Source organism: Cyprinus carpio, chromosome B21, assembly GCF_018340385.1.
Source record: "Cyprinus carpio isolate SPL01 chromosome B21, ASM1834038v1, whole genome shotgun sequence".
Lineage (NCBI taxonomy): Eukaryota > Metazoa > Chordata > Actinopteri > Cypriniformes > Cyprinidae > Cyprinus > Cyprinus carpio.
The window spans coordinates 10,109,640-10,124,628 of NC_056617.1; the positions used below are offsets into that span (position 1 = coordinate 10,109,640).

At 36.4% G+C, this 14,989-nt stretch overlaps 1 protein-coding gene across 3 annotated transcripts in view; it reads left to right on the forward strand.

Moving 5' to 3' along the window:
• Positions 1 to 14,989, forward strand: part of LOC109060958 (RIMS-binding protein 2-like) — a 51,261-nt gene that overhangs the window by 18,644 nt on the left and 17,628 nt on the right. For 2 of the 3 annotated variants that reach the window (XM_042747635.1, XM_042747633.1), the window contains exons 5-11: positions 5,583 to 5,672; positions 7,104 to 7,226; positions 9,037 to 9,141; positions 11,055 to 11,105; positions 11,608 to 11,628; positions 12,887 to 13,064; positions 14,023 to 14,171. In XM_042747635.1, coding sequence (XP_042603569.1) covers positions 5,583 to 5,672; positions 7,104 to 7,226; positions 9,037 to 9,141; positions 11,055 to 11,105; positions 11,608 to 11,628; positions 12,887 to 13,064; positions 14,023 to 14,171 — 717 coding nt within the window. The remainder of the gene's footprint in view (positions 1 to 5,582; positions 5,673 to 7,103; positions 7,227 to 9,036; positions 9,142 to 11,054; positions 11,106 to 11,607; positions 11,629 to 12,886; positions 13,065 to 14,022; positions 14,172 to 14,989) is intronic. The other variant, XM_042747634.1, reaches the window with a different exon arrangement.

Here is a 14,989-nt window from a genome sequence, read left to right on the forward strand (position 1 = left end):
TTTATTTTATTTTATTTGCCTTCTCGCCATGCTTTCCGATCTTCTACTTTCTTTATTAGCTGTTCAATGCTTAAGTCTGTGTCGCTTCTAATGATATCAAGCCATTGTGTTTTTGGCGGCCTCTTTTCCTTTTTCCGCGAACTATGCCAAGCATCATTGCATGTTATAGTGTAGCTGTTTGCATAACATGGCCGAAAAAGGTAAGACGCAGTTTTGTAATTTTGCCTTCAAGTGACATCTCTGGTTGTATACACTTCAGGACCTCTCTATTGGAAACCATTGCTGTCCATGATATCCTCAAGAGCCTTCTCCAGCACCATAACTCAAAGGCGTCTATCCTCCTTCGATCATTTTTTTCACAGTCCAGCTTCCACATCCTTATATTGATATAGTAAATACAATTGCCTGGACTAGTCTACATTTGGTTGTAAGATTTATGTCTTGACTCTTACAGATTTTTTGTCTACATTTGGTTGTAAGATTTATAGTCTTGACTCTAACGTGTGTTTAATTTCAGATGTGCCTGTACAGTCGTTGGTTTGGTCAATCATAGATCCCAAGAAGCAGAACTCCTGAACGCATTCAATTTCCTCTCCATTCATAGTTATGTTAATTGTTCCAGAGCCAGCTGTAGACATTATTTCAGTCTTTTTGATGTTCAGGCGGAGTCCCATCTTTTCACTTTCCCTTAGAATGGTTATTATAAGGTGATTCAGATCATCCCCGGTTTCTGCTAATAAAGTTGTATCATCAGCATAACGAAGATCGGTTTATATTTCTGCCTCCAATCTTCACACCTATCTCAGAATCTTCCAGACATTAATTCCTCATCACTTCAGCATTAAGATTAAAAAAAGGGAGAGAGAATACACCCTTGTCTCACACCCCTTTCAATTCTGAACCATTATGTGACGCCATACTGCGTTCAAACAACGGCTTCTTGATCTGTGATCTTATCACCTGGGTCAGATGAGGTGATATTCCCAACTTTTTAAGTACCTTACATAGCTTATCATGTACGACACAATCAAAAGCCTTACTGTAGTCAGTAAAACACATATAGATACGTTTTCGAAACTCATTGTATTTTTCAATGATCCATCGCCAATTAACTATGTGGTCAATTGTGCCACGACCTTGTGGGAAACCAGCCTGCAAATCAGTCGGCTGGGAGTAGGTGTTGCAGAATGGGAGTAGGTATGTGAGGGATCAAGGCATTTACATACAGTACTCAATTATTAATCATTTGCATAGATTTTTCTAGCCAGGTTTGCATATTGATTTTAAAAAGTAAGGATTTAAAGTGAAGGATTTTGACAATAATCTAAGAATTATTTTGAAGAACTTTTACAGATTTTAAAGCCAGCTACATTTTGAATATATGGTCTCACATGTGTAAAGGTCATGAAAGATACCCAACATCTCCCTACTGTTTGTATGAATGAAGCTACCACACACCACTTCATTAGTGGAGATCCTGTGGGTGTTTAATGGGAAAGCACAGGAATAGCATGTCTGATCTGAAAGTACACGCTTCTTGGTGGCGAATGCTCAAATGTGCTTTCAAGATTCCCTGAGAACCATCTTTATCCTTTTATGTCAACCATGTTAATTAAAAAAAAAAAAAACCTTCTGTTGCAATTAAAGTAGCACCGCTAGCCGAACAGTTAATTTACTTTAATAATTTTTATGAGCTGGGGGGCGTTAATTAGCGTGTTCCATGAGAAACGTGCTTTGAGACTTGTAGAGATGCCATGTCAAGAGGTCACAGAGATGGTTGCTCTAAATAACAAACAGCTGTCTAATTGGATCAAATCTGTCTAATGAGCATTTTTCCATCATTGCTTTTTAGCTTATTGCGGTATATACATAAGTGCAGTAACAGGATAAGGGAGGATGCGGCCTCCCTCCCGACCTCCTGTAGCTGTCATCGCAACCACCTGCTCTCAGCGGGAGATGAGCCCTGAGCGTTCACAGCAGGATCAGAGGCTAAGATTTCTGTTTGTTACATGTACAGACTGAAGATGTCACCTAAGACTGAAAGATCTGCCACTGTAAGCTGCATGTTAAAGAATTAAATGTATTGTTGGTAAATAAAACGTGCACAGAGCAAACCTGTTTTAGTAAGATTGAGTGTAGTACTCAGTGCGCCAGCGCCATTACCTTGGCACAGCAATGAATATATGGATAGTTGGATAGAACTTGGCATTCTGTGCTCCATCAAAAACTGTTTTAGTTATTTGTTCGGCACATTTAACAAATATGGTATACTTTGATGTCTCATGACTTTGTCTAAAGCATTAGAGGCACAAAACCCACGTTTTAATGGGATCAACTTTCTGCCAAAGGTTTTGCATTCACGGATAAAAAAATAAGCGTGAAACCAAAATTTAAAAATGCAAGTAAAACTATATTGCACAGAATTTAAAAATAAAGCAAGTTTTCAGAAGAGCAAACAAAAGTCACGGCTAGAAAAATAATAAGCGTAAATCAAAAATGTAATAACGCATTTAAAAAAATAATAAGTATGAATCACATAGCACAAAACTGAAATATTAATGCAAAGCTGTTCGACTTTCACACAAAATCATGTTTTCCTTGGTTATATTTCTTGTTTTTTGTGCTTTCAGACATTTTATTCTCATATTTTTATTTTTTGTATGCGTATGCGGTTTTTCACTTTGCTCTTGTTTCCACATTCATTACTTGCTTTTCCAAATGTTTGCAGTTTGAATTTCATGTAAATCAGTGAAATATGTTTGATAAATGAGTAATGAGTTTAATGAATATCTACAATAAAAAATTAACCTAGCATGACAAGTAAATAATCTCTTTTCATTTTCTCCATGTCTTATCTCTTATTTTCAGTTTTTACACAAGTACATTAAACAAATGTATTTTTTGTTTTTTAATTTATGGATATATTGCATATTGCAATGCTATTCTGGTGTTTTTCCCCCTATACATTGTATTCATTTTTTAATGTTTATTGTTAGAAAATTGGAAAAAGTACTGCAAGCTATTTACAAGTATTTAAAAGTAATTTATTTTTTAATTTAAGAACATAAATGTTATAATTATATAAATTATAATATTTGTTTTATTTATATATTATTATTGGTCTATGTTTATATAATATTTTACACTATATTTTAAATTACTTCTACTACAGTAACGTGTCTTTTTCTTTCTTTCTTTTTTGTTTTTGCAAACGTGATCTAAGCATTGTCTGGATTTAACACAGAAAAATTTTCTCAGTTCATTTGATTCAATGTAAATGAAATGTATTGAGAATCTCTTCACAGTTCGACTTGACCTACAGATTTACTGTATCCCAGAGTTCTGTTTCTCCTGTTATACGTCTGTGGTTGTATAACAACACCCACACACCCTATATGCATCCACAATGCTGCAGTGGTTGGCCATGTAAAGAGCCTCATCTCAGTGAATGTTGTGGAAGGATGAGCAAAGCTTTTCTGAGCAGCTGCAGAACCAGGGGCCAAACTGGAGGGTGGGGATCAGGCAGCCGTGTCTGCTCGAATTAGTCCATTCTTGTGGCACGCTTTCGCTCTCTCTCTTTCCAAGACCGCCTCCTTCTTTCGCCGTTCTGCTTCTTGATCCATCCATATGGAAATCAGAAGCAGGATTCCTGGGCATGATACGTGCCGCTGCTTTAACTCACATCCCTGTGAGAGTTTCAGTTGATAATCCCATGGTATTATAATCTTTACCACATTAAAGCTGCGTTTAATCAGCCGTGACTGCGCAGCGAACTGCATATTTTTTACTCCTGGTTTCAATGCGCAGCCAGTTCGGCGGCCTCTCAAAGGTCCCTTGAGCAGAGGTTAAAGACTGTCCTTTCATATGAGGTAATAGAACATGATGGCTGAAATGTTCCCAAATGTACAGTATATGCGGATATGCTACACGTGATCCCGTGGGACGTCTGCGATGGTCACCGTTTGCAGGCAGTGTGTGCGCTGCCCTCGTGTGCAGTAGCTGTCATGTCCGGGGTGACGGTGTGGTTGACAGACAGGGCTTCTGACAAGAAAGTTCAAATGCTCCCCTAGTTGCTGTTGAGCAAGCCTGCCACCTGATATACTGTGACATGTGAGCCATTCAGGATGGGACAGAATGCTGAGTCAGAGATGCTCACAGAGTTCAGCCAGGGTGTGGCGCTTTGAAAACTTCACAAGATAGACGGCTGTGTTGAACAGTCAAATTAGGGGGTTTGAAATGACTTTCTGACCTTCCTTTCGTGCATTTATGGGTAGATATAGTGCAGTGAGATACAATTTGTCTGCTCAGAAGTGAGATTATTTTCATTTCCTCTCTCATTGCCTGTTGCCAAGTCTTTTTCTTATTTTTTTCTAAACATTATTTAAACCTAAAGTTTGCAATGTTTTACATTTTAAATTCTATCCTAGCTTAAAGGGATAGTTCACCCAAAAATGAAAATTCTGTCATTAATTACTCACCCTCATGTCATTCCAAACCCGTAAGACCTTCGTTCATCTTCTGAACACTAATTTAGATATATTTGATGAAATCCGAGAACTTTCTGATGTAATTGAAAACTTCAAGGCCCAGAAAGGTATTAAGGGCATTGTTAAAATAGTCGATGTGACATCAGTAGCTCAGCTGTAATGTTATGGAGCTATGAGAATATTTTTTTGTGCCCAAAGAAAACATGGTTTTTTTTGTTATGTTAAATTACGGTTGAAACACTGATGTCACATGGACTATTTTAAATATGTCCTTACTCCTTTTCTGAGCTGTTTCAGTTGCATTGCTGTCTATGCAGGCTCAGAAAGCTCTTGGATTTCATCATAAATATCTTAATTTATGTTCTGAAGACGAATGAAAGTCTTAATGGTTTGAAAAGACATTAGGGTGAGTAATTAATGACTCCCACATAAACTAAAAATTCAGGTCCTCTGTAGCTTTCAAAAAATTTAGATTTTTTTTAACAAGCCAACATTGAAACATTGGCTTAATGGTGTGAGTATGGGGCGGGGCTATGTTTAAGTATCCAACCAATTGCAGAGAGGGGAGTGTTTGGGAAACCTGTTTGAAAAAAATCATTATTTTTGCAATTTCATTTAGTGATGCTAGTGGTGAAAAAAAATTATACACTTCAGAAAAGAAGCAAAAATGGCCTCAATCCAATTAAAAAGGTAATCTACCAACAAATTGAATCCTGGTCTGTGGTAATTGCTGCATAGTGCCATTCTCCATGAAGTATTGATTAATTTTTCATACATGCTGTGCTCGAGGTTTTGAGATTTGGGTGGCTCTTTAAACACAGCCACTGATGAATGACAAAATGAGCACCCATCTTCATTCCCTTTAGGCTAAAGAGATTTGTGTTTTCATCGCCCATGGGTTTATGAATTCTCTAATCAGTCACATATATGCACCCTGTTGTTCACAAGGAGATTTATATATTTATCTTTGGATGATACAGCTTGATGTCTTGGTCTAAAATAGTATTTCTCTGCAGTTGCTCTTCTCATTGGTAATGTCGATAGATGAGTTGATGACAATGAGCTGACTACTTTTTTTCTTTTTCCTCTTGACAGAAGAATGAGCTTCAGGATGCTTTGCTGGAGAGAAAACGGCTCAATCGTGAGCTGCTTAGTCACACCCTGAAGGCCACACAGTACGAGAAGGTAAGAGAGATGGTCAGCATCACATGCCAACTGAGCTCATCAGATCAATGGCTGCTCATTACATGGCTCTTTTAGGAAAATGTGCCCAAAGGGCTCTTCTCTGCATCTCATCGGCAGTATTGATCTAATCGCATCCCTTTCTGCTCAATATATCCACCTGATTTTGTTCAAAGAAACTACTGTATATAGGGCTTTGCCTGTATGCATTTATTATGGTTTGAAATCAGCCTCTGTGATGTAACAAGCATGCCCAAATGAACAATAGAGATGATCATAAAGTGAAAGATTTAAATTCGATCACACTGTGAAGGGAATCCAGTGACACCCGAATAGGGATATAAATGTGAGTATTGAATCTGCTAAGAAGTGGTTATCATTCTAACACAGGACAGCTGAGAGTGGCATTTCATGGCACTCAATGTGTTAACAGTGTCAATTTTTTTTTACGGTTTGGTGGTCTCTTTCTGAATAATCTCCGGGCTGCTCCTCTCCTCTAACAGCAAAAAGGACCATCTGTCACAACCCCAGACAAGCGTCTGAGATAAAATATCTTCTGTTTTATCGCTCCCATTCCCATTCCCTCAGTGATCAAAGGCTCATTTCCCAGCATTCAGTGGCGCTAACAAGGATGAGGAGAGTAGGTAAATAACCCCAAGTGGGACAGGTCAGTTTGTCATGCGCTTGGCCACCAGGCGCAATCTCATATACCAATCCTAGATCGATATGAGATGCGAATCAACATACCCGTTTCTCTCAGCCTGAACGGATGAAATGTGTGCTAATAAATGAGAGCGAGTATGGGCGTGTGCCAGAATGATGCCGCCACAAGTGTGTGATATATTGAGTGGTAAATTTTGATTGGTAGATGGATTCCTGTTTGACTGTGTCCTGAGTTGACCCTCTTCTGCACTCATCAGGTGATTGGTTGCGTTTCTCTGAGCTCTGCCAGCATCGTGAGTCAATGTAAAAGTCAAACACATTTTTGAACACTGAATCTTTATTTTTAGTGCTGTTGCCTTAGATACAAATCACCTGAATTTTATTATATAGCCTACTGTGCCGCAGAGTTATGTTTCAAGCCTTAGAAAGAATCACTGCACCTTTTATGAGAGTGAAAAATAACTACTGAAATAATCTATCAAATTGATTAATTCTGTTTCAAAAAAATATTCTGCTTAGACCCACGTCTCCGTGTGCAATATGCTCTCACGGTCCATTGTAAAACGCATTTAAGCACTGTTGCAGAGTCAGCCATTTTCTTCCCTTTGTTGTAGTCATAATTAAATGTCCAACATCTGAAGTCTGGCCAAGGTTCTTTTATTAACTCTGCTTTTCATTGTTTAAGTGACAGTTATATAAATTTAGCTGGATTTTTGTGAATTAGGACAGTTTATATATCCTCATTTTGTTTCCAACTCTTTTACTCTGTAGGTAAAGTCAGACTATGATCAGCTCAGAAAGGCTTTTGGTTGTGTGAGTCAAGAGAGGGACACTGCCAGGCAGGAGAAGGCTCAGCTCCAAGACAAACTGGAGAACCTTGAACAGGTCCTGAAGGTAAGATCACTGTTGGATACTGGTTAAATGCTAGTTTGATTATTGATTCAAATCCAACCAGCTTTCAATACATTTTGCAGATAAAAGTTTCTCAAACTTTAATCTTAAGAATACCAATCATTTAGAAAGAGTTTCGAAGACAGAGACATCCTTGCAAAATACTGACTGTTTATTATATCATTAAACTCCTTTTTCCTCTATGACAGCTTTTCTAGTATCTAATAAGCAATCTGTATTGTTTAAGATCATATTTCCTAATAGTAGGGTCTTGCTTTTAAAGGAAAAACTGATACCAGCTGTGATGATGTTTCATTTATCTGACTTGTTTCTGTCAGCGTCATGTTGTTCAATGAAAAGTGTTCCTGCACTTTATTGACTGCTTGTGTCATGTGTCTCGAGAGGAAGAAAGCTCTTATAACAAGAAATGAAATGAAATTGAAATGAGAAATATGTATTTATTTTTCCTACCTTTCTTATTGTTGACTGCGTGATAAATGATTACAGATGAGATGGGAGAAAGAAGCTGAGGAGAAAACAAGGTTTTCTGTAAAATTTCTGGATTCTTTTTGATGTTGTTTGAAGATGTCTTTTGCTCTTCAGAAATGCATAATCATTCCAGATAGTGTTGCAGCAGCTGGACTGAAATTTTCTTTTAAAGAAAAAAATAGAGCTTTTTGAATTTCCATCTGTAATGTTTGTTTGAACTTTCCATCTATTTTAAATCCTAAATTCTTAAAGAGATAGTTCACCAAAAAACGACAAATTCTGTCATCTGTCATTACTGAGCCTCATGTCAATCCATGGCTTTTTTAATGGAACCAGAAAGAAGATAATGTTTTAATAAAACACCCAAGTGTTTTTATTAGTATTTTCCCTCAATGCAGTTAAAGAAAGTGGGGTCCAAAATAACATTAGACAACTGTGTGTACAGAAACATTATTCAATTCAATTACATCTGTTATGTTTACAGAAGAAAAACATGGTTTGAAATGACATACATTTAAATTGATGTAGCTGTGTAGTGTATGCTTTTTATTTGCTATTAGTACAGTAGCTAATTTATGTTCATTTGTACATTTTTTAAAAAATAAATCAGTAAGTAATTAAAAAAAAAAAATACAAAATACAAAATGAGTTGTTCCTGTCCTCTGAAGCTCTTCAACTGCTCTTATTTTAATGAATATGCAAAGCATTGAGTGTATAGACATGTGAGTGTGTGAGGTGTGTATGTCTGTACACTTAAAACGCCACCAAAGTCATCAAAGAAAAGAAAAGAGGCTTTAACTCCCTTGAAGAGGATGGAGATAAGAATAGTGAGAGAAATGGGAAGAAGAGATGGATCTTAGACCTTATAAGCTTAAGCTTTTAAGCCTCACAACATCTGATATGCTTCAGTCCTACTCCTGTCCAGTTTAACTGCATCTTGAATAAAGGAGAAGGAAACCGAATCCAAACAGTCCATTAGACATTGTTTATTGCTTTTTATTCATCAGCTTTTATTGTGGACTTCTCAGTTTTCTGTATTTTCACAGAACATGTTGTATTTACCAAGTGCTGCTCCATCAGTGGCTATTGGTGTCATCACTCACTGTCACTATTGCACTTAATGTGTCTGTTAAACGCCTTTGTGGTTATTCATGATGCTTTTTCCCAGATCTTGGTCCACAGCCTGAAAACAGCAAATTAGAACAGTGATCAATGATTTGTTTTACAATGTATCTTTAAGGAAGCAGGAGTTTCTACAAATGTTTGTCATATGTCCTAATTCTTATTTTCTTTTTTTCCCTCTTTCTGTTTTTCTTTTCTTCAGCATATGCGAGAGGCTGCAGATCGGCGGCAGCAACTGGAGGCAGAGCATGAGAAGGCCTTGGCTTTCCTCAACTCCAGACAGCAGGAGATCAATCTTCTGCAGAAGGTAAGAACCTCAGTGGACCTCAAACATGCCTGCACACACACGTGTATTTCGTTAACTACAGTCACTGTATGTCCCAGGGGTTGATTTTATTTATTTATATAACAGATTGTATCTTTTGAAGGTTAAAGCTGTCTCACTTTTTTTTAGATCCCTTTTATGTATAGATGTTTAATACTTAGAATATTTTTTATATGTAATATCCTACCAAGCTGTTATTTTGTCATTTATGCGGACATGTGAATTTTTTATTTATTTAATTGTTAGTAGGGCTGCAACAAACGATGATTTTGATAATCGATTAATCCAACTATTATTAGAATGATTAACTGACTAATCATAAATTATTTCACACATTAATCAGTAGGTGTTGATCAATTATTCAGCTTTTGTAATTCATTAACATTAAGTTATACATATTTTATACATATTATTATATATTACATATAGAGCTGCTTTATAGCAGAAAATCAGATTGAAATTCTAACGGAATGTGACACTGAAAATGTCTTTTGCTCCTTAGAAATGCATGTTCCTATAATAAAAGATTTTCTTTTAAAGAAAAAATAAAGTTTTTACAATGTTATAGAAATAAACGTGACGTGAGAGCTGGTGCAAATATCTGCAGCGTTATAATCAGATGCTTTCTTAACTGCTATTTTCTCATAGCTGGCATCTTAGTTGTGTGTTTATTAAGTTACTGAGAGAAAAGCTTGCAGCACATATTTACATATTCATTTAAATGCTACTCTCAGCAGCGTCAGTATGTGTGCTAAACTGCTGCATGTGTATATCGAAGTTGTTTTTACCACTAAAACTACCTGCAAAACTACAAAACCACACTCTACTGGTTTGGCTTCATTTGCACTTCTCATAACCGCATCTTCTTCTATTAGACTGCAGTCTGGAGTGCTGAATTGCTAGCCTTGCGCTACAGCACCACACTGGACAAACTGCATTATTGCAGGCCTTTTACATTATGTCATATGAGATCAAACGACTTTTCGTTTATTATTGGTCTACAGGTGTTTTTTTTTTTGTCAACAATGTGACTAATCATTTCAGTCTTAAATGTTAGTTTATGATATAAAAAATCTTTAAACTTTAAAAATTTTTAGCTATGAAATTGGAAGACAAGGGGGTTTGAAATGAATGCTTTTCACAGCACAGATCACTACCATGAACCGGTTCAGTTCCTTGCACCATCTTATTCATCTGTTATTTATTATATCATATTTAATGATCATGACACACCATAATTTTTTCCAGTCCTTCCGCAGAAGTTGACGTAAGGATAAGGAAATATTCTTCTGACATGGCAGCAATAGATATTCTGGCATAGTAGGGCTGGATAAAATCAGTGCAGTCACATAATAGGATCATGGCTGCAGAACTGTTTGCTTTTCTTTGTGTCTGCGGCCTTTCAGGAAGGAGCAGCGACAGGCAAACAAAGCAATTAGAGCCGACAGCAGACACCGCATCAGTGCAGATCCCTAGGGAGGGGCTTGACAGAGCTTTTACCTCACTAACATACACAACACAGGCATATATGCACAAATGACTTGCTGATACAACTTGCATTGCAATCATAGCCTGTCTGTATCTTTCAATTTCCTGTTTGCCTACAAACAAAGAGTTTTCATTGTAATTTTACTCACTTATGAGTAACTGCTGTGAACTGTGACTCACAGTTTTGCCCTTCAAATACTGAATTTTCCCTCTGGGATCAATAAATCTGTCTGAAATTAGATAAAGTAGCTTTGCCAGCCAAATCTTGGCAAATCTTTTAGAATCAATGTGAAATTATTATGTCCTACTGATGTTGCAGTTACTTTCTGAGATTTGGGTTCATCGGGTTTGAGTGAATGGAATCGCATTTGTACAGCTACGCTAAATATGCTATCTCTTATTTTCAGGTTCAGGCTGAAGCTGAAAAAGAGCATGAAGAAGTGGTGCATCTGCTAGAGGTAAAATATAATCTACTTGCTTTCCTTCTGTCCTATGGCATCCTACTATGAAAAGTCTAATTTACACTCCTAGCTTGGTCAGCAGAGTCTGCCGTTTGTGCAAAAGAAACTGTCTACCCAAATTATCTGATAAACATAGAAGGGACTGATGCAACCTGTCTGGATTCCTCATGTGTTTGATAAAAGACCTCCGTGTCTGACAGTCAGTCCAGTCTGAGAAGCTTCTGCTTGTCACATACTATCAGCTTGACTATCGAGGAGAACTTGTGTCCCCTATAGGGCATACTTCCAGAGTTTCCTTATTTTTTTTTACATAATTTTTTTCATAATTTTTGCCTTTTCCCATCTTTAATATTATTTTTTATACCTTGCAATTTTGTTTCAAGACATTCAGTTTATCCTTTTTTCCATAGTTGAATATTTTGTTTGTTTTGTGATATTTTTCATCTCTTACCCTTTTCATTCTGATTTATATATATTTTTTCCTTTTGTGTTTAAACAGAGCCATATGGACAAAATGCAGGTACACACACTCACTAATTCAGAGATTCTTTTGAAACCTTCCATTTAATTTTTTTTTCTCATGGGAGGCATACAAATAACATGCACCATGGCACTTTAAAATAATAATTCACCCAGAAATAAAAGTTTTTTGTCATAACTGACTCAATCCAAACCCATCTGACTTTATTCCAAAGGAACATTTTTGATGAATTTATTAATATTTTCTTCCATATGAGTAAACTGAGACTTTTCAGCTTCAAATAGGACACAAAAACATTATAAAAGCATCATTAAAGTGGTCATTGTGCAATTTTTGAGACCATAGTTATGGCTTTGTGGGAAGAATAGACTGAAATTTAAGTCATTATGAATAACATGAGGGATGAGTAAATAATGACAGAATTTTCATTTTTGGGTGACCTGTCCCTTTAAAATCATTCCATTTTTATGTGTCCTTTGAGTATCTTTGTTGCTACACTCAATCTTTGTGGCCGTGAATTGTTGCTGCTAAAGAGTTAAGAGTTTAACAAACAAAATGAAGTTTCCATCAGGTTTCCATCAGGTCAGGTCTTCTTTGCATCAGGTCTTTTGTTGTTGGGGTGAAACTAGGATCTGATGAAATTATGTGACTGTATCAGTATTAAGGTCTGGTTAGATAATATACTTAACCGCACACACACAGAGGTTATTTAAACCTCTAATGCCTTTGCCATTAAAAAGTGTCTCTGTTTTTGTCAGTGTCTCATGCATGACACAGTGTTCTAAAAACAAGGTTCTCAAGTTCTTCATTATTGTTTAAAGATTTTGTATTCTGTAAATTGTGTGTATGCCCCTTAGGATATCAGAATAAATAGGCTTCTAATAGAGGAAAAAACAATTCCCATAACATGTTGTTATTGTCACAGGCTGTGCATCCGATCAGACTTTACAGCATTTTGTCACAAATTTATGTAATGCTGAGTCATATGTCTAATAGCAGGGATTTGAATACTGTATTTTGCCCAGTGTTTGTTCAGTATTTTAGGCTGGTAATCACTATGCTGCTATATATGCGTTTACAAAATAGTTTTTCTTTTCAGCCATGTCATGTTAATAATTTTGCATATTGTTGGGTGTAATTTCTCATATTGCTGGTTCCTATAACAAAACCATTTGAGAACTACTGCTACAGTTCAGTGTATTTCATCTGTGTTTTTATTCCTGTGTATGATATAAATGATTTTATTAAATCGTTTGTGTATTTCTTTCTTGTATATTCCTTACCCTGACTCTCAAAGGTTAAGGTTCATGACTTAGAGCATAAATGCCGGACACAGAGTGAGCAGTGCAATATTTTGTCGAAAAAGCTGGAGAAATATCACCTGGGGTCAGACGCGGAGGATACACTCAACACTGACTCACAGGAGAAAAACTTGTGCAACAGTTACAACAGCCTGCAGCGCCAGGCCGAAAAAAGTGAGTGAAGCATTTTTCAAACAGATGGGGGTGTATTTTCTCCCACATGAACCACAGACAGTTCAGAATGTTGTGTGCAGTTTTTATAACACCTTTTCAGAATTTCTGGCATTTCTTAAAATGTCCCTAATTTAAATATAAATGCCTTGTTTTTTTTTGTTTTTGTTTTTTGACTTATTAGCCTTTTTCATGCAGCACATTGAATTTATCTCATACTTTAATGTACCATAAAAGGGGGAACATTCAGGATGCATAATATTTTTTAGTAAATAGAGTGCTGCAAAGATGATGTAATTACTTTTGTATGCCAACCTCGATTCCTTCTACAAAAAAAAAAAAAAAAAGAAACCCCTTTGCGACCAACAGAAGTTTATGATACTTACATGTTTTGTGCATCATGGTAATCTTTACAAATTAACACAACGTTTATTAATTTTATGAATTTGAATTTTGAAGCCTAAATACAATCACCATAAGCTTCAAAAAAGCCCACTGTCTGCAGGATGATGGAACCAGAAGTGCTCAAATGCTAACTCCTTTTGGCATAAAAAAGGAATCATCCCTGCATCACTCTATTCTTAAATACTTAAAGAATACTACTACTAATTATAATCATTATTATTAATGATGAAATTGTCAAATGATTAAATGTTTGATACTGCCAGTGCCAACCATTAACCTCTAGTGATATGTTTAATAAATACTAAATAAATATTTAATTACAGATCTTATTACTTATTGTTTCTTACTTAATGCATGTGTAAATAAGTAAATCATATATTTTAACACACATCACTTTAATTCCTTTGATTTTAAATACATATATTTAATTTAATTGCCTTCTCATTTGCCTAATGCTATTTTTTTCCCCACAGCCTTATTTAAATCCATTTGTTTAGATCCATCTTGTCGTTCAGTGATCAAAGTCATTGATTTCCAGTATAACTCATGCTTGCAGGTGATGAGAGATCTGACGGATCTCCACTGGTCTCAGAGCTGCTCATAGTACAGCAACACAAGAGAGACAAGCCAGTGCAGCTGTCGGTCGAACCCACCGTCCAAACCCAGAGTCGATCCAGCAGCCCCATGCAAGCATCCCTCTCAGAGGTTTGTTATGCGTCTCAGCTACACTGTGATCATTCTGTTAACCGGTTGCTGCGAGCAGATAACAGTATCTGTTTATCTGTCTGTATTTTACTCAAGAGAAAAGAAATGTGCTCATTTCATGCTTTTATAATTAGTCTCTCTCTCTCTATAATTAGATCCATAAATGACCTCATATCAGATGTTGAAGATTGTCTGATGCTTTAGGAAAGAATGTCAGTTGTTAATGTGAAAACCCAATCCACTATTCCACTAAGAGCTTAGATGCCCAAAGTATGGAGTCAAAAAAATGATTTAATAATTAGGTGAAGTGTGTAATTGTTTTGATGTTAAAATATTTTCTCCTCTCTCAACTGTAGACCATTTGTATGTTGATTTTGCAAAAACATTGCATTGTGTAAACAAACACCATGACTCGATGCTGCTATCAAACAAGATGTTTGAGCATCTCAGCCAGCTTAACACAGCACAATTAGCTCAACCACTGACAATGGCAAAACTGATTTGAAAACACTGTTTTTGCAGTTCAGTGTGGTGGTGCTGTAACCACCAAAGAAATTACACACTTCAGCCTTATATTTTCCCCGTGTGAGAGATTGACATCAATGCAAATAGGTAATAATCATGTCAGCTCTGTGCACTTAATCATACATGAATCAAATCATCCATGCACACATGCATGCACTGTACACACTGGTAGCAGGACGGGAAAAAATGGATGTTATGTAATGATCCTCACACAAACCCTGGCATAGTACATTCACGTTAGGATGTTCAGTGTGGAAAAGATCAGGATCAAGTGTGTCAGCTGATTTCCTCTG